General features: G+C 39.7%; 1 protein-coding gene across 1 annotated transcript in view; it reads right to left on the bottom strand.

The window, feature by feature from the left end:
- The window catches only part of PCMTD1 (protein-L-isoaspartate (D-aspartate) O-methyltransferase domain containing 1), a 63,507-nt gene that overhangs the window by 9,240 nt on the left and 34,145 nt on the right, over positions 1–20,122 (bottom strand). The window contains exon 3 of the mRNA XM_047783934.1: positions 14,566–14,668. Within this exon, the coding sequence (XP_047639890.1) occupies positions 14,566–14,668 (103 nt within the window). The remainder of the gene's footprint in view (positions 1–14,565; positions 14,669–20,122) is intronic.

Raw genomic sequence — 20,122 nt, 5'->3', positions numbered from 1 at the left:
AATCTTTTTAACTTAATTCACGGAATATCCTTAGGCTGTTGACGTTAATATGACAGTATCATATAGCAAAACCAGGCTATCATTTGAGGTTGGAATATCTTACATGAAAAGTTTTAGCATGCAATGAAGAATGACTGTGAGTCATAATCATTATATTTTCTAAAATGTTATCTTGTCCTTTGGTAATTAACAGACTTATTACACAATACTTTTCCATTAAAGTTCACTAAAATACAGACACACTATGGTCAATCACTGATATTTAAAGAGAGTTTAGCAGAATGATGCTCTGTTGTCAACTTCCTGTTCCCCCGGGGTGGGGGGGGGGTGAGGAAGAGTGTGGACCCCTGCCCTTCCCTCCTGCTGTGACTGCCCCTCTGGTCTCACACTTTCCCGGTCTCCCCCCCCAACTGCCCTGCACCCTGCTGCTCAGGATGGATCCCCCCTCAGAGGGCCATGTGGGGACCTTGTGGTTCTGCTTTTGCACTGTCCTTCCAGACTCGCTTCCTGATCTGCTTCCCACCCCATCCCACTACGCACACTGTGTTATGGCTACAGATTGAATTACTGACTAGAAGTCGCTTAGAGGAACTATCATCAACTCCGTACCTGTGTTACGTGCTGTTCTTCTGACTGAAATACCGCCCCGCCTTCAGATAAATGCTGAGCATCCCTTCAAATATCAGCTACAGATGAAAGCTTACACAACTCTTCAATAAGATTTCACTCTCCTACTTGCATAACACACACAAGAATGGAAACTTACCTGTGTGATGGACAAGTTTAACTTCTATACTCAAGACTATACAACTGAAACTATCTAAAATGTGGCCAAAATATAACTTGTTTTTTTTTGTTTTTTGTTTTTTGTTTTTTGTCTTTTCTAGGGCTGCACCCGTACGGCATACAGGGGTTCCCAGGCTAGGGGTTGAATCAGAGCTGTAGCCGCCGGCCTACGCCACAGCCACAGCAACACCTGATCTGAGCCCCGTCTGTGACCTACACCACAGCTCACAGCAACGCCTGATCCTTAACCCACTGAGCGAGGCCAGGGATTAAACCTCATGGTTCCTAGTCGGATTCCTTAACCACTGAGCCATGACGGGAACTCCAGATTTTAACATAATTAGATATTTGGAACACATGGTTTAATCATCCTATCAAACTCACAGTAAGCACTCTTTAAAAAGAAAAAAAGCCTACCATTTTCCATCTAAAAATCTTCATTCCTATAAAAACTCATTTTAAATAATTTTATAATAATTTAAGCCAGTCCTATAATTTTCAGAATAAATGTGCAGAGAATTTAAATTAAGAGAATTTGAATTATTGAACTTCTTTTATAGAGTCTGTTAAATCAACTTAAAATATACCTATAGTTTAAAAGCTTCCTACTCATTAAAAATACATGATAGCTTACAGAACTGTTACTAGGAAAACACCTTATAAGCAAACAACGTACAATTAAAACCATTTCTCATATTGGAGATATTTTTATATACTCTCGCCCCAGCAAAACGAATTCGAAGAATTTAGTAACAAATTCTAAAATCAAATGTGTGACACTGCTCAAGCGACCTTATACTAGTGATGAGCACAATTCACTCCAAATACTAGTTATGGAGCACCGGTTGTGTGTAAAGCCAAAGCCAACAGGAAACACGCCTACATCTAATTGCACAGACACACATCAACAATCTAAGTAAAAGATTAATTTACAACTATGATTAAACACTCTGAAGGAAAGGAAAACAACTCTATAAGTAAGACTGAGGATCCAAGGAAACTGATAGGCCTGGAGAGCCAGAGAAAGGCTCCAGAGAAACGATAAGCTGATCTGAAAGGTGAGAGTCAGGACAATCAGAGCCATGATAACCAGGATGGGAGCCACGAGCTGCAGGTGGATATGAACCCTGAAAATGTGGCTGGTCCAAACTGAGATGTGCTGGAAGGACAAAAATCACATGTGGTCTCAAAGATTTAGTGTAAAAAATGTAAAATATCTCAGTATTTCTTTTACATGTGTGTGTATTTCAACAGCCATGTAAATTCAAACACTGAACAACTATGCTTCTACTTTAATCATCTGTAAATAGGGGCTTCAAATCCTTTAACATCACCTTCTCTTCAGAACACTCTCCTGGCTTTCCCCCTATCTCTTTGAACACTTGCGAATTTTAATTTTATCTCCATCACCTATTATAATCCTCAAAAAACAGTAAGTGGAAAACACAAGAAACAATTGTTTAGTCCACTTTCCACTTACCAATTTTGAATGTGAATCTAAATTTAACAAATTAAATATGCTAATCACAAAAATCGCAGAACTAGAAGAGAAACTTGCCCAGAAAGTTACAGAAAAAAATGTGTGTACGGCACTCTATATCAATATAATGGTTCTTGTTTCACTAAATTGAACATTATAAATACGTACAGGTTCACATTACAAAATACATAATTCTTTCCGACAGTGCCAAAAAAAAAGAAAAAAAGCAAAACTCAAATTGTCCTCTAATTGAAAGATACTTTGGGGGGCTTTTCTCAAGGTCTTAAATAAGCCACCCTTATTCTGCAAAGTTTCTTAATGCAGATCTGAATGAGTATTTTGCTTCCACTTAGACAGTACTACAAAGAATCACAGTGAAAAATCAGACCTCTAAGTTTATAAATAATTTCTACTAATGCAAATGGAACATACATTTCTTTTTTTTTCCCAAGAACATTTTATTTGTAAATTGATATTTGTTATTTTGACTACAAAAATAGTAAATTTTCATTATGGAATACATAATTGTATGCATGCCAATTTTTAATTATCAACATAAGTATCGATCAAAAAATTTGACAATCATGGGAACACACTGAATTTAAAATAAGTGACATTATATAACTAGCGAGTAAGAAATAATTGCATTAGAATTTGTCAGATGATGAATACATTTTTTCCCTCCTTTGAGATATAATGAGCCTGGAAACCTTTGCTTTCAACTGATTATTGAGTTGTATTTACATTGGAAAATCCCCCCCCCATATTTTATTTTTTTTACAAAATAAAATACATATATTTAAACACAATTACACTCACACAGATTATTATATCATGGATCTTAAGAAACAGATTAAGTGACTCCCTCTGAAGAAGTGGAATAGAAAATATGCTGAGACAAATAGGAAATTTATTCTATACTTTATCCCATTTTGTATGGCTTTCATCTTTTTTTTTTTTTTTTTTGCTATTTCTTGGGCCGCTTCCGAGGCATATGGAGATTCCCAGGCTAGGGGTCTAATCGGAGCCGTAGCCACCAGTCTACGACAGAGCCACAGCAACGTGGGATCCAAGCCTCATCTGCAACCTACACCACAGCTCACGGCAACGCCGGATCATTAACCCACTGAGCAAGGGCAGGGACAGAACCGGCAACCTCATGGTTCCTAGTCGGATTCGTTAACCACTGTGCCACGACAGGAACTCCTATGGCTTTCATCTTTATTTAGTATTATCTATTAAATTTCAATTTTTCTTTAAAAATTAGCATTATACTAAAATTGTGTATATTATGTAACTAAAATTTATAAAGAAAGCCATATATACCATTAAATATTTTATATAGCATAATAAAAAGAATAATTTAACTGGTAAGAATAACAAAAATAATACACCCTCTGAAAATAAGTAAAATATAAAATGCATAAATTGGTTAAAAAACAGTGTAACTATACAAATATGTCCTCACAATTTGTTATATCTTAGTGATTCTTCAATAATGGCATTATACCATTTTAGGTGATGTGATAAACAAGACATTATAGACTTTACATTGTACCATGGAGAGAAATGGTTATTAATAATACAATTGTAGAACTGTATTATTTAATTGTACAGTTGCATTATCTAATTACAATTATCATAAATTCTTTGATGGAGAAGAAATCAGAATCAGATCTAAAAAGACTTCAGCACTCCAAGAATGATATCAAATGACCCCCTTCATGGTGGATTATGCACTTATTTACTATGAGATATATTTCTTCTTCAGAGTCTCCTTGTTTGTGTATCAATTGTAGATTTTTGGTTTGCAGTTATTCTGAAGTTTTGATATAAGACTCTATATGTATATGAGATTGTTTTAAGTTGTTGTTCTCTTAATTACAAGTTCATCTCCAGTGTCCTGTGTTTGCACCCACCTCTTCTCATGATTTCTGACTTTGGTGGTATAATTGTGCATGGATGATTTCGTATCTTTACTATATATATACCTTTACTGGTGAGCCTTGTCATTGTAGAATTTTTGTTTCCTGTTGCCATCTTTGCTTTTCTGCCTAGAGAAGTTCCCTTAGTATTTGTTGTAAGGCTGGTTTAGTGTTGCTGAAGTCTCAACTTTTGCTTATCTGTGAAGGTTTTGCTTTCTCCTTCAATTCTGAATGAGAGCCTTGCTGGGTCAAGTAATCTTGGTTGGAGGTTTTTTCCTTTCATCACGTTAAGTATATCATGCCACTCCCTTCTGGCCTGCAGAGTTTCAGCTGAAAAATCTGCCGATAACCTTATTGGGGTTCCCTTGTATGTTACTTGTTTCTTTTCCCTAGCTGCCTTCAAGATTTTCTGTCTTTAATTTTGGTTAGTTTGATTAATATGTGTCTCGGGGTATTCCTCCTTGGGTTTATTTTATATGGGTACTCATTGTGCTTCCTGGATTTGAGTGAGTGGTTCCTTTCCCATGTTAGGGAAATTTTTGGCTATTATCTCTTGGAATATTTTTTCTGTTGCCTTCTCTCTCTCTTCTCCTTCTGGCACCCCTATAATACGGATGTTGGTGCATTTAACATTGTCCCAGAGTTCTCGGAGACTCTCTTCATTTTTTCAATCTTTTTTCTCTTTCCTGTTCTGCATCCATAATTTCCACTAGTCTGTCCTCCACCGCCCTTATTTGTTCTTCTGCCTCCTGTATTCTGCTGTTAGCTGCTTCTAGTGAATTTTTTATTTCAGTTATTGTATTTTGCATCGCTTCTTAAGTTTTATATCTTGTATCTCTTTGGTCAGTGTTTCCTGGAAGTTATCCATTTTTGCCTCCAGTTTATTTCCAATGTCTTGCATCATCTTCAGCATCAACAATCTAAAGTCTTTTTCCTGGATGCTGAGAATCTCCTCACTTGGCTGATTTTCTGGGTTTTCTTTCTCCCTCATTGAGTTATAGTTCTCTGTCTCTTCATTTTCATAGGTTTTTGGTGTGGTGACCTTTTTACAGATAATAGGGTTGTAGCCTCTCTTACTTCTGGTGACTGCCCCCCTTGTGGCTGAGTCTGTATGGGGGCTTGCTGTAGGCTTCCTGATGGGAGGGGCTGATGCCTGCCCACTGGTGGGTGGAGCAAATTCTATACCCTCTGTTGGTGGGGCTTAGTCTCTGGATGGGATTAGAGGCAGCTGTGTGCCTGAGGGGTCTTTAGGTAACCATTTACTGAGGGGTGGGGCTGTGATCCCACCTGGATTGTTGTTTGCCCTGGGGCTTCTCAGCAGCTGGCTGATGGGTGGGGCCAGATTTTCCCAAAATGGCCACCTCCAGAGAAAGGCAGCTGCTGAATATTCCCGAGAGCTTTGCCTTCAATGTCTCTTCCTCACATTCACCCCTGCTTTCCCAGGATGTCCTCCAAGAACTGCAGTCAGGTTTGACCCAGATTCCTATGGAGACCTTGCTCTGCCCTGGGACCCAGTGCATGTGAAAGTCTGTGTGCGCCTTTTAAGAATGGGGTCTCCATTTCCCCCAGTCCCGTGGAGCTCCTGCGCACAACCCCACTGGCCTTCAATGCCAGATGCTCCAGGGGCTCTTTCTCCCAATGCCGGATCCCCGCATGTGAGGGTTTGATGTGGGGCTCAGAACTCTCACTCCTGTAGGTGAGTCTCTGTGAACCAGTTAGTTTTCAGTCTGTGGAGCTTCCCACCTGGGAGGAATGGGGTTGTTTGTATTGCAAAATCGCCCCTCCTACCTCTTGATGTGGCTTCTCTTTTTGTTCTGGAGTAGGGTATCTTTTTTAAGGTTTCCGGTCCATTTGGGTGGTATTGCTCACCTTTTAGTTGTGAATTTTGTTGTTTTTAGGAGAGGAGTTGAGCTTCAGTCCTTCTATTCCACAATCTTAATCCTCCACTGGAACATATATTTCTAACAAATGCTTATGAGAGTCTTTATACTTTCGTTTAAACATACCGAATTAATTTCCTTTACCAGAATACTCAGATTTGAAAGTTTAATTGAACTTGAGACAACATTGCAAAGGACTGGACTATTTCTGGATATAAAAAGGTAGTACTTCAAAGACATAAGTATTGGGGAGAGAAGTGTAAGATTTTTAAATATGGTTACTAAAATACCTAGAACATAGGAGAGAACTCGTATATCAAACACATTATAAAAAAAGCTGAAACACTACTGATTTTCTAGTTATAAAAATATGTCACCAGAGAATGAGTTCCACTGGGGACTGTTTATTACCCTGATAGCTATGGCTTCACATTTCCACTAATGATACACGAATCCTTCATGTCAGTAAAGAAAACATGCCTGTACTAAAACACTATTTTAAAAATTAACAAACTGGGAGTTCCTGTCGTGGTGCAGTGGAAACGAATCCAACTAGGAACCATGAGGTTGCGGGTTTGATCCCTGGCCTCACTCAGTAGGTTAAGGATCCAGCATTGCTGTGAGCTGTGGTGTAGGTCACAGACGTGGCTCGGATCCTGCATTGCTGTGGCTGTGGTGTAGGTTGGCAGCTGTAACTCTGATTCGACCCCTAGCCTGGGAACCTCCATATGCTGTGGATGTGGCCCTGAAAAGACAAAAATAAAAACAAATAAATACCAATATACAAACGGGTGATGGATTTTCTTTCCTAACAAAGAATGCAGAGATGGGCTTTAGTATTTCTGACTAGGCAGAGTTGAGAATCTTACTTAGATATTTTGTATTCTGATACTGAAATTATAGTTTATTTTTATAATAGCATAACATGTAAATAAATTCATACCAAAACTTTTCAGGCAAATGTTTATGAATGTGCTCAAGTATGTATGAAGAACTAAATGATTTGAGACATGGATGGTGGCTACCACATGATCAGAGTAAATTACAACTGCTACTAATTCTCCCAGTGTAAAGAGGGAAAGAAAACATTCTCTTCCTTCAGCTTCAACTACATTCTGGAAGCTGCACCTCTCATAAGCAAAAGACATATTTTATACCACAAACACAATTCTGTGTAATCCAGAAGACTGCAGTAATAAACTAACCAGTCTTCAGTTTATCATAAAACAGTGCTACATTATTTGTACATTTACACATAAAAATCTAGGTTTTAAAAATAGTGAAAGATAAAATCCAAATTCTACCTTTTCACATCAAAAAATCAACAAATGAAACCTCAGAAGGGAAAAGGAAAAAAGAAAAATCAAAAACAAACAAAACAACAACAGAAAAAGCAAATGGCCTACCAAAATGATATTTCCTATGTGGTTATAATTTGACTCCTAAAAATAAGGTTCTGGTGTTCTCTCCCTAATTTTCATACTTGATTTAGGGAAGGTCATTAAAATCATTAAAATCTTATGTCTGTTAGTAACATGAAAAGTAGCAATCAATTTATTCTTTGAAAACAATTTTGAAAACAAAATTCCCCATAAGGAGATGCTTCACACTCCTAAACCACACTAAACTACTCTTTCCATTCCTAACAATGTAGATTATCTATATACCAAAAATAATAATAATAATTAAAACAGCTCTGAAATAACTACAAATTCATTTACTTTAGACTTATAATCATTTAGTGATTTAACCTGAAAATTGAATAGCCTTTTAGAGTCTTACATAGAGAGGGAAAATTATTTGACATACTCGTACTAAAATGTACACTGGAAACCCTTAGGGAGAAAATAGAGAGAAGAGATATCTTGGCTTACAAACAGGAACACCTGGCCAAAATAACACCAGGATTCCAATCGCTTACCTCGGCAGTGGTTTTCTTTCATGTGCATGTTGGATTATCTTCATCTTGAGATGCACAGATGATTTCGTCCAGAGCAGGGCCTTTGCCAACTTGCCCATAAAATTCTTTTGATAAGCTGCTGGGAGATCAGGGTGACCTAGCCTTGCCCTGCAGCTTCCCTCTTAGACGGATAGTCTAGGTCTAGGAGCTGACTGAGAGTAGAAAAAACAACATTCCCCTTCAATAAACCGGTGACGCTGGGGCTCAAAACCTACACCCCTAGTTTCTCACGCACCACAGGGTGATGTCACTGACATCCCAGACCGCTATTTCAACAGGCAGAGGTTCTCAAGGACATAGGAAAGAACCTACCCCGTCCAAAATCACCTGCCAAATGAATCAAACTCCTTTTTCTTAAAACACTTTTGTCAAAACATACATTTTGAGCTATAACAGCTATGACAATTTCATTAAAACAAAACTTCACAACTTTCCATTGGGAAGAAAACTCAGGGAACCGTTAATCTCTTCATCTCCAAATTATACCATTCAAAAGTCTTATAACCAAGAATTAAGCTGCTGAATTTTTAAAAATCAAAAAAACAAAGACTTTACCTTTTCAAGTTTTCCCTTCCAACTGCATCAAACTCATCTTAGAATAATTCAAATATTATTTAAAAGAAAGTGTTAAGAGTAAATACAGGGTTTTTTTCATTGAGTAGGGCTTTAGAAAACTCCATAGAACCAAAAACAATCTCTAAACAGTTTACAGAAAATGTGATAGTACCTCATATAAAAGTTAGCCTTCAGGAGTTCCCGTCGTGGCGCAGTGGTTAACGAATCCGACTAGGAACCATGAGGTTGCAGGTTCGGTCCCTGCCCTTGCTCAGTGGGTTAACGATCCGGCATTGCCGTAAGCTGTGGTGTAGGTTGCAGACGCGGCTCGGATCCTGCGTTGCTGTGGCTCTGGCATAGGCCGGTGGCTACAGCTCCGATTCGACCCCTAGCCTGGGAACCTCCATATGCCGCGGGAGCGACCCAAAAAATAGCAACAATAACAACAACAACAACAAAAAAAAGTTAGCCTTCATATATTTCAACAAAAACTTCTTATAAAATATCATCTAACTTTCTCCAACACAAACTGAATTATGTGAAAAATAAGCCTATAATTAAAATTAAAATTAGAATACTAGACATTGCATAAAGTAATTAAATCTTCTAAAATACAAACAACTACACTAACTCTGAATCTATTTAAAATTTGTAACTGGAGTTCCCATCGTGGCACAGTGGTTAACGAATCCCACTAGGAACCATGAGGTCGCGGGTTCAATTCCTGGCCCTGCTCAGTGGGTTAAGGATCCGGTGTTGCCATGAGCTGTGGTGTAGGTTGCAGAGGCGGCTCGGATCCCGCATTCCTGTGGCTGTGGTGTAGGCTGGTGGCTACAGCTCTGATTAGACCCCTAGCCTGGGAACCTTCATATGCCACAGGAAGCGGCCCTAGAAAAGGCAAAAAGACAAATAAATTAATTAATTAAATAAAATAAAATTTATAACTGGAGTTCCCAGCATGGCTCAGTAGTTAACAAACCTGACTAGTATCCATGATGACTCGGGTTCCATCCCTGGCCTCGCTCAGTGGGTTAAGGATCCGGCATTGCCATGAGCTGTGATGTAGGTCAAAGACACAGCTCAGATCCCACGTTGCAGTGGCTGCAGTGTAGGCCAGTGGCTACAGCTCCAATTGGACCCGTAGCCCGGCATCTTCCATATGCTGCAGGTGCAGCCCTAAAAATAAAAAAAAAAATAAAAAAAGAACTTATACCTCAACTGAATTTGGGGAACACACTGCCTCTCCTACTCCTCTCCACCCCCAACAGCCCTTCACACCATAGGTGAGTCTCATTAATGAACAGGGTAGGTGTGCTTTGTAATAAAAATTCTATCATGATTAAATACACGTTAATAGCACTCCTTAAATCCTAATGTGAAAAAATAAATGATGGAAATAAAAGGGCAGCTTCAACTTTTATATCTGAGGCTAAGTTGCTAGCCTGTAATTCACTGGTACAGCTTACTGCTGGGAAGATACATTAGAATAACTCAGTTTCTACACCATCACAGCTAGGCCAAAACTAAACAAAAAGACCGGCCTAGCCAAGTCACGGCCTGTCTTATCCTCAGTTCCCCATGTGGGACACTCAGGCACCAACACTGCCTTGGGGACGGGATAAGGCACACAGACTGTACAGAGTACTTAAGAACATACTAACTGCTATTATTTTTTATCATTTCACTACTGTTTTCAGTACTCACATCATGACTCATTTATACCACAACTATACAGAATGATCGCCACTTTCAAACAGAATTAAATCTTCAGTGAATCAGATCACACTGCACTCATGTGGCTAGATGAGAGCAGAGGATTTCCAAAATCAGGGAAGTGCTCGAAGGGGAGAGGAGCCAGAGGTACTGTCTCCCAGGGGAATGGCGAGCTCCAAAGCAGGGGCTCTAGGGAGCCAAGTCCACTGCCTGCACATGTGCACATATGAGAGAGGAACATAAATGAAGCCATAATTAACTGCTATGCCAATTACCAACTTACTTGCCAAGTATCTACAGGATAAAGCTTTACAATTCAGGCTCCTCTGACGGACTTACTCTTCCAAAGAAACACAGCCAGAGAGGTGATCCTACTCACTATACACACACAAATACTGACTCATGTGACGTGACCATCCCCACACTTCTTCCCTCAGGAAAGCCAGACACCAGGGGCCTTTTTAAACCCTAGGCTCAAAGACTTGTTTCTATCTAAGTGGGCTAAGATAAAGACGTTCTGCAGGGTCTGAGAGAAGCACAGAGCAGAACGGGGCAGGAAAACTGGACAGTAGGCCCATGCAGCTGCATACGCTTCTTTCAGTGAAGTGCCACTGGAACCCATGCCCGCGCCTGCAGGGCTGTCCAAGGCTGCATCTGCACTCACAGGCAGAGCAGGGCAGCTGCACCAGGGACCACTGAGCCCAAGGGGCCTGAAACACTTCCTCTCTGGTCCTTTCCCTAAGAAGAGTGCAGGTGTTTTAAGAGCCCTTGGAATCCGTGTCAGTTTTACGAGGGAATGTCAGTGACCAGGAACACCGCAGGCAAAGGGACGAGCCCCACCCAAGAACTCCCCACTCCCGCCCATTTCCAAGTACCGTAAAGTCAGAGAGGCCTCTCCAAAATTTTACATTCACGGATATAAAACTAAGGCATAGAAACAAAGTTTAAAAACACACACATTATAATAAGGATATTCCTTCTGAAAGGAGAAACAGTACTTTCAGGACTCAGGAACCAAGCCTGCTTTATAAAGTACACACAAAAAACATACATTTGTTTTGTTTTTAAAAGGTCACTTTACATTATATATTCCAATGTGGAGTGAGTGGTTTACAAAATCTTTTCCCATCTACCCTATCTGGGAGTTCACTATGACCTCCAATAGATATTATGTATATATTTAAGGGAACTTATTTATTTATTTGCTTTTCTGGGCTGCACCGTCTGCATATGGAGGTTCCCAGGCTAGGGGTCGAATCAGAGCTACAGCTGCAGGCCTATACCACAGCAATAGCAACACTGGATCTGAGTCACGTCTGTGACCTATACCGCAGCTCACAGCAACGCCAGATCCTTAACCCACGGAGTGAGGCCAGGGATCATACCCAAAACCTCATGGTTCCTAGTCGGATTTGTTTCCACTGTGCCATGATGGGAAATCCAAGGGAACTTTAAAGATACAGTTTAAGTCACGAGTGACATGATAATAGTTGTGAAAAAGGAACTGATAAAACAGATCCAACCCAAAAGATAAATAATACTGGAAAAGCATTAGGTTTCAGCTGTCCTCACATAATCATGGATAGTCTGCTAAAGAATACACAAATAACAAAAATTTATTTTCCTGAGTTACTTTGTATTTTATTAATTAAAATATACATTTTGATGACCTGTGCACAATTAAATATAATAAAACTGCTTAGGAATGGATTTTTAAAAATCACTTTACATAGCGAGTTTTTCAAATTTAAAAACTCAAACTAGGAGTTCCTTTTGTGGCACAACTGAAAGGAATCCGACTAGTATCCATAAGGACACGGGTTCCATCCCTGCCCTAGCCCAGTAGGTGGGAAATCTGGTGGTGTTGTGGCTGTGGCCTAGGTTGGCAGCTGTAGCGCCGATGTGACTCCTAGCCTGCAAATGAATCTCCACATGCTGCAGGTGTGGCCCTAAAAAGCAAAAAAAAATTAAAAAAAATTTAAAAAACTGGATATATCATCCACAAACACCTAGAAAAATGGCAAAGAAATCAATGAAACACAAGAAAGGTAGGAAGAAAACCACTTTATCATTCCTATCGCCCAAACCAAATAACATAAAAATGCCAAGGTCACTGCTGTGGCAGGGGTCCGATACCTGGCTCAGGAACTTCCACATGCAGCAAGTGGAGCCCACCCCCCCCAAAAAAAAAAGAGAGATGCTCAATGATTCAAAGTTCTTCCTTGAACTTGTTCTGCCTGATTAATGATTCAAAACTAATCATCTATATCTTTGTGTTAAAATCTGATATGTATTTTTATCTAATACATAATAGTTCTTAAAGCAGACCTTAAACATTTGCTCTTACCGATATTACTTTCAAATTTTCTAAGTTAATTGTATGTAAAAGGTCTTATGTGTACATTGTTTCAATATCAAAATACTTAAAAGCAGCAATTCAATAAATTCCACAAAACTCCAAAATTCTGATAAACAGCATAAGAAATATTCAACCCACACCTTAAGCACTTACCATAACACACTATAAGACAAATGATGAAGACACAAAAGGATACTACAACTGAATCCCAATTTTCTCTTAACTAAAATTATTTCATTTCTGTCAAATAGCATGTTATTCTTGAAAACAATATGAACCAACACAGTAAGCATTTGAAAAATCATTAAAAATAAATGTTAGTGACTTATAAGGACAGCACAAATAAGACCAAGGATGCTGTTCAGCACACGGGCTGCTCAAATCCAATGAGTTGATTCTAGAACAAAATAAAGCTGAGAACATCCAACTCCCCCGGCCTAGCTGAGGTCTGTAACACCCAGTCACACACATGCAGGCAGACACGGGACTTCACTTTCTCTCGGCTGTAGCTCAGTGTTCTGCTCTCCCACCCACCAGGTCCACTTGCTGAGAACACAAACATATTGGCCACGGCGAGAGGCCGGAAAGAAAGGGGCCAGGGAAGCGGCTAAAGGGCAGAGAAGGGGGAGAGAGGAGAGGCACCCAGGCCCTTCCTGCTTCCTTCTTGGCACTGACTCTAGAAAAAGGCCTCAGCAGAGTTCCTGCTGGGGCGCAGTGGTGACGAACCTGACTAGGATTTAGGTTCAAACCCTGGCCTCGCTCAGTGGGTTAAGGATCTGATGTCGCTGTGAGCTGTGGTGTCGGTCACAGATGCAGCTTGGATCCCACATTGCTGTAGCTGTGGTGTAGGATGGTGGCTGTAGCTCCTACTCAACCCCAAGGCTGGGGACTTCCACATGCCGAGTGCAGCCCTAAAAAGAAAAAGAAAAAAAAAAAAGAAAGAAAAAGAAAAGCTGGAATCCATGCCCCCACCACCACCCCTTATCCCTCCCAACCACCCCCCAACCCTGTTCCTCACTCCGAGGCCAGGCCAGAGATGCGTGAGGGAGGCCCACACCCAACAAACTGAGCCGCAACTCCAGATGGTTCAACACTGAAATGTCAATAGATAAAGTGACTAAGTTCTAAGCTTGATTACTGCCCTTTTTAAACTTTTCTCTCTCTGAAAAGACTAGTTGAGAAAGGAACATGCCTTCCAAACCTTCCACAGTTTGACAAGAGTTCACAGCCTTTAGTAGAAGCCCCTCCTCCACAGTATTATCACTGCTGAATTTTAGAGACATTATGCACCCAACGGATGTCCCTGCCAGCTCAAGGACCAAAGCCTGTGCAGGTATTTCTTCTAAGGGAAAGAATGAGTTCCAAACAATGGTTTTATAAACAAACTTCTCCAGCATGGCCCTCACAGGACATACCCATATATTTCTATGATAACTTCCTCTGGATCTATTACTAAGTAACTGAATGTCTTTAAGAAAGTCCTCTGTATGCTAACAGGTATCACCCTTATGCTACAAATAAAGAGGGCAAACTATTAAATTATTATCCCAAAGGTACAAAAAGCTCCCCAAAAGTATTCTAATGCCAATCTTTACATACCATCTTAAGAAAAGGTACCTGAGTAATGTTTAATGAACAAACACTGCCCCACTAATAAAATGACAGCAGCACATGATTAAAACACAGAAGCTACTTCATTTATTAATTTACCATATACTTACAGAGTAAAAATTACAACAGAGAATAAATTTTCTACTCAATTTTTTCTCTACTTGTACACCACACTAATTTGTGTATTCAACTGCATGATTCAGCATCAATGAACGAACAGTAGTGAGGAACAGACATGTCACATGTATGCACTTATCAAGAGCTTTCAAAGCAAAACTATGGGTGGGAATACTTACTTATCAAAGCTATCACTATTTTTGATGAAGCTCTCCAGTTTCTCCTTGGCATATTCCACCACATCTGAATGAAGCTCAATCCCATGATTTATTCCAAAAGGACCTGCAATCGTAGCAGTACCATTTATAAAAAAAAATATTAAGTATGTCTTTACAGAGCTCTTTCAATTATCACAGGAGCATTTAAAGAAGGCTTGAAATATATGAATATCTGCTAGCCACAGATTTTAAAAGCTACATGGAAACCTACTCACATTGCTTTTTAAAAAAAATGTTCTCCCAAGGGTGTAACTTACCTGCCAGCACAATACTGCCAAAGAAATAATCACTCTTCTATCTCAAGTTTAAGTTATCTACTACTATATTTTCATGTATTATTTGGTAGTTGTAAAATGTCTTAACCATAGGCTGACATAGGTTATGATATAAATCTCTCATAGCACCCCACTCCCCAGAAAATGCTGAACTCCTCAGGGCTGAGCCCTCCCCTGCCTTTTGGAGCTCCAACTGTCCAGCGGAGTGTGATGACCAGGCACAACTGGTTTTACTCTCCTGTCCAGCCAACTTCACACTTTCTAATTCTCTGTGCACAAGGCAAGATGAGCAACATTCCAGGAATGAGGAAGAGGGGAGATGATCCTGGGACGGCTCCTTTTCCCACCGTGGTACTGGTACATGCCCAACAGGACTCCCGTTTCCTATGGCTACTGTGTGTCGTGCCTGCCAAGACCACGTGACAGTAACACATCACCTTATCTAGTTATCTCATTCCTCTCAAACTTCTGAAACTGAGTCAGTCAGATTTTCCACTCTACATTTTCCTTCTATTTTTGTCTTACTTTGAGATTGGTCTCCCAGGAAAAACTGTGTGTATGTCTGTGTGTGTGAGAGAGAGAGATTTTCTATAACTGGTATATATCTTAGGAACAACTTAATTGGATGTGCCCTCTACTTTTCATGAATGCTATTAAAAATACAACTTATACCAAGTTCTACCAACCTCTAAAAACTTTCTAACAACAACAACAAAAAAATCACAGCCCTCAATCAACGTTCTTGAATGTACAGGGAACACATGAAAATACTGGTTTGTATATAATCTAGGAACTACCTAACTATAAAAATTAAACCAAAATGAAGATCAAGCCAAAAGCAGATAAAGATAATGCTTTAACCTACTATATTTCTATTGCATGTGATTAGTATTTTTTAAAATAAACTGATTCTACTTGAAAAATGTATTCAGATAAAAAGACTAAATAAAAAGGCAGTTGGGAATTCCCATCGTGGCTCAGTGGTTAACAAGTTCAACTAGGAACCACGAGGTTGTGGATTCGATCCCTGGCCTTGCTCAGTGGGTTAAGGATCCAGTGTTGCCGTGAGCTGAGGTGTAGGTTGAAGACGCGGCTCAGAACTGGCATTGCTGTGGCTCTGGCGTAGGCTTGGCAGCTACGGCTCCAATCAGACCCCTAGCCCGAGAACCTCCATATGCCACAGGTGCAACCCTAAAAAGACAAAGAAATATAAAAAATAACATGGAGATAATGTCCTTAATTATCATTAATAAACTGAAGAGCAATCAATATACTGAAAATAATCAAGAAGAATGCATTAATAGAAGATAGAACTTAAATGGCAACTTGACCAACATCTCATTTATTTAGGAAATGATATACAACTAGAACACAGAAAGCATATGATAAAAACAGAGTTTGAAGCTCCTCACTACAACTCATTTGACACCTGCATTAAATAGAAGAAAAAATAAAATACAGAAAATTTAAAAAGTACACACAGCTGCTTCCAAGGAAGGAGACTGAGAGGTCTGGGGTGGGAAGAAAACATTTTCACCATTACAACCTTTCTGTCCAAAGTGTGTCTTAACATAAGCATGTGTAACTTTCTTCACCAAAAAATGAGCTAGTCAAAAGGAATTTTTAAAAAATAAATAATAACATAAGACAATTCTAGCAAAATGTCACAAGCTGTCACTGGAAAAACCAGAAACGGCATCCAAAAGGAGCTGAGACTTCCTAACACCATCTAACAGACGAAGCCTGAATGTGACTACTAAATAGACTCCGATTATTTTGTATGTGCCTGAAGAGATTATTCTATGAAATAATAAAAGCTTTTCATCATACAGATTTTTAAAAATCAAGCTATTAACAGATGGTCATTATATTTAACAGCTAAATATTAGCGAGAAAACAGAAAATTATATAGAAGTCAAAAGTTTATTATAACAAATACAATTAGTAGAAAAATCTAGGTATCCTATGTAAGATTAGAAATGAGGTGGTTTTTTTGCGGGGTTTTTTTTTTTTTTTTTGTCTTTTTAGGGCCGCGCCTACAGCATGTGGAAGTTCCCAGGCTAGGAGTTGAATCAGAGCTGCAGCTGCTGGCCTATACTACAGCCATGTCTGCAACCTACATCACAGCTCATGGCAACGCCAGATTATTAACCCACTGAGGTGGGGCCAGGGATGGAACTAGTCTGGTTTGTTGACCACTGAGCCACAACGGGAACTCCACAAATGAATTTTAAGGCTGGCAAAAGCCTATTTATTAGGAGCAATAACAAATAAAATAAAATTCCAATATAATAATAAAATCCAGAGATTTGCTTTTCTTTAGAGGTAGTTGATTCTATCATTTCCAGTTAGTCAATAATCAGAGCTTATACATACAGGTCAACGATCATTAGGTAGGTTATCAAGTGCCAATCAATACCTACATTTCTTATCTACATCTCTGCTGAGCCCATGTGACACCCAGCACTCCTCTCCCCTCTCTGAAGCGCCAGGAAAGTGACCACAAGTGGTGTGCAGAGGAAGGCTGCCTGTACTGACTGGGAGCCTGAGAGCTGCACAGAGCCCAGGACACTGGGTGCCTTCAATACCGTGTGGAAAGCTAAACCACAGAACACAGCACAAGCAAGAAGTACTTCATAAAAAAACAGAAGGAGAGGAGCTCTAAGGACAAACTAAGTCAAGATCCATCTGAGACCAAAATACTGTAGGGTGGTGACAAATACAGTGGATTTAAGGCCAGGGCCTTAGCTTCTAATCCTGGCTCATGCTAACAGCTATATAATCAGACCAGTCACTTACCCGTGAACCCTCTCCTACCGTATGAAACGGGTCTGTGGGAAATTCTTGTAAATTATGTAAAGTCCTTCACACACCATGAAGTACAAGATGGGTACAGAGAGTTAGAAATTTATAAAAGTGCCCTCTCCTTGAATACAGAACTGGTTAATTGCAGAAGCAAAACCACAACCCCTAAGGGGCTCCCTATCCTCACTGCATATTACAGTACCCAGGGAATTTTAAAATCAAGCTTACAAGTAGATTAAATTTAACTTGATGGAAACTGTACACAAGTAGAGGGAGGGACCTCCTCAGGGTGCAGCCCAGGTGACAGGTGACCCTGCTGTAGGCTGGGGTTGAGCCCACTGACCACACCCTCCTAAGTACTGCTCTGCCCAACCTAATCGAGGTTCAAATCTCCCTGACCTATTCCAATCTATGTCCTCCTTGGTAAAATGCTATCAAGAGTTAACAATGGGAGTTCCCTTTGTGGTTCAGGGAAAACGAATCTAAGAACCATGAGGATGCAGGTTCCATACCTGGCCTTGCTCAGTGGGTTAAGGATCCGGTGTTGCTGTGAGCTGCGATGTAGGTCACAGACACAGCTCTGATTCGACCCCTAGCCTGGGAACCTCTGTATGTTGTGGGTACAGCCCCAAAAAGACCAAAAAAAGAAGTTAATAACTACAAATAAAAGCATTGGGATAAAACTAAATATTCACCACAAGAGGGAGTAGTTGAATCAGTTGTGGGTTTCTGTGAAACTTGCTTAAAAGTTTCTTGGTGAGAATTAAAACATAGTCATTCTTCAATATGTGGGAGTGGGGGTTCAAATACAAACCCCACGGATGCACAGCCCCTTGTATAAACTGAAGTAGTATGTGCATGTATCCTGCACATCTGTACCTCCTCCCCTGGTCATCCTAACTACTACTAATACCGAATCCAAGATAAATGCTGTGTATACTTGTAGACACAATGTAAATGCTGTGTGTATAGTTGTAGACACAATGCACGTACTATGTGGGTAGTTATAGATACTACATATATAGTTGTGGACACAATGTAAATGCTATGTAAATAGCCACAGGTACAACATAATGCTGTGTGTATAGTTGCAGATACAATGTAAACACTATGTATATAGCAGCCACATTTGACAAATTCAAGTTTTGCTGGATTTTGGAACCTGTTCGATTTTTTTTCTCCCAAAATCATGATGCATGGTTGGATGAATCCACAGACATAGAACCCATGGATACAGAGGACCAACTGTATACGTAAAAGCACCTTTAAATAAGTTATGATATTTTATCACTAATTTTAGTTATGTAAGATAAGCCATTTCTGGAAGATTCATAAGTAACTTTATAAGAATTCAGAGAGAGTAACAGGTAAAAAGCAGACAAGAATAGGTTTCATTCTTTCTTTCCCTCAACACCCTGAGGTATAAGGCAAAGACATAAAATAGTACAAAGGCAGATAATAGGGAGAAAAAAAGGAATCAGCAAAAGATTATCTCGAGTTCCCGTCATGGTGCAGCAGAAACAAAACTGACTAGGAACCATGAGATTGAAGGTCTGATTCCTCCCCTCGCTCAGGAGGTTGAGGATCTGGCGTTGCCGTGAGCTATGGTGTAGGCCGGCAGCTGTAGTTCTGATTGGACCCCCAGCCTGACATCCTCCATATGCCTTGGGTGCAGCCCTTTAAAAAAGAAAGAAAAAAAAAGACTAATCAGTAACTAAGAGAATCGATCTAATGCATTAGACTTTTTATACTCTAATTACTTTCTAATGATTTCTCCATCTTATTATATTACACTTTAAAAAGAATGTTAACAAAAGACACGACTGTTAAACATTTACTGAACCTTGCCATGTTTGCTTAAAATTCTTTAGCTAGCTGGACATACCTAAGACTGGTGACTTGTTCTCTGCTCTCTAGGTTTGGGAAAGGCCTTGTGAAGCAAGTCTTAGAATTTATCAGAAAGTTCCAGTCCCTCAGGCTTCTCTCAGTTTATGAATACAAGAGCTGTTTTATCACACTTGCATTTTAGGAATATGTTTACATGAAATCTGAAAGTGTTGGTTTAAACATTAACAGAGAATAGACCCAAGGCCCTAAGTAAATTATATGTCTAAAACATCAAAATATCAAGAACAGATGTCATTATCAGTTCCTTTATATTTCCACCCAGCAGGTGGATAATCCACGTCTAACGTGGCCAGAGCAATTTACAACTCTATCTCACACATCTACACCGGAATTACCAAAGCAAATTCAGTAAGGTGGAAAAATGTGCTCAACCACAGCATAACAGAAACCATAGTTTAAAAGTTATTTTAAACAGCTTTAGGAAGTTCAGTGGAAACAAATCCGACTAGTATCCATGAGAATGCAGGTTCGATCCCTGGCCTTGCTCAATGGGTTAAGGATCTGGCGTTGTCGTGAGCTGTGGTGTAGGT

The sequence above is a fragment of the Phacochoerus africanus genome, chromosome 6 (assembly GCF_016906955.1).
Source record: "Phacochoerus africanus isolate WHEZ1 chromosome 6, ROS_Pafr_v1, whole genome shotgun sequence".
In the NCBI taxonomy this organism is placed as follows: domain Eukaryota; kingdom Metazoa; phylum Chordata; class Mammalia; order Artiodactyla; family Suidae; genus Phacochoerus; species Phacochoerus africanus.
The sequence above is the reverse complement of the archived record's forward strand: the minus strand, read 5'-3'. Positions and strand labels throughout refer to the sequence as shown.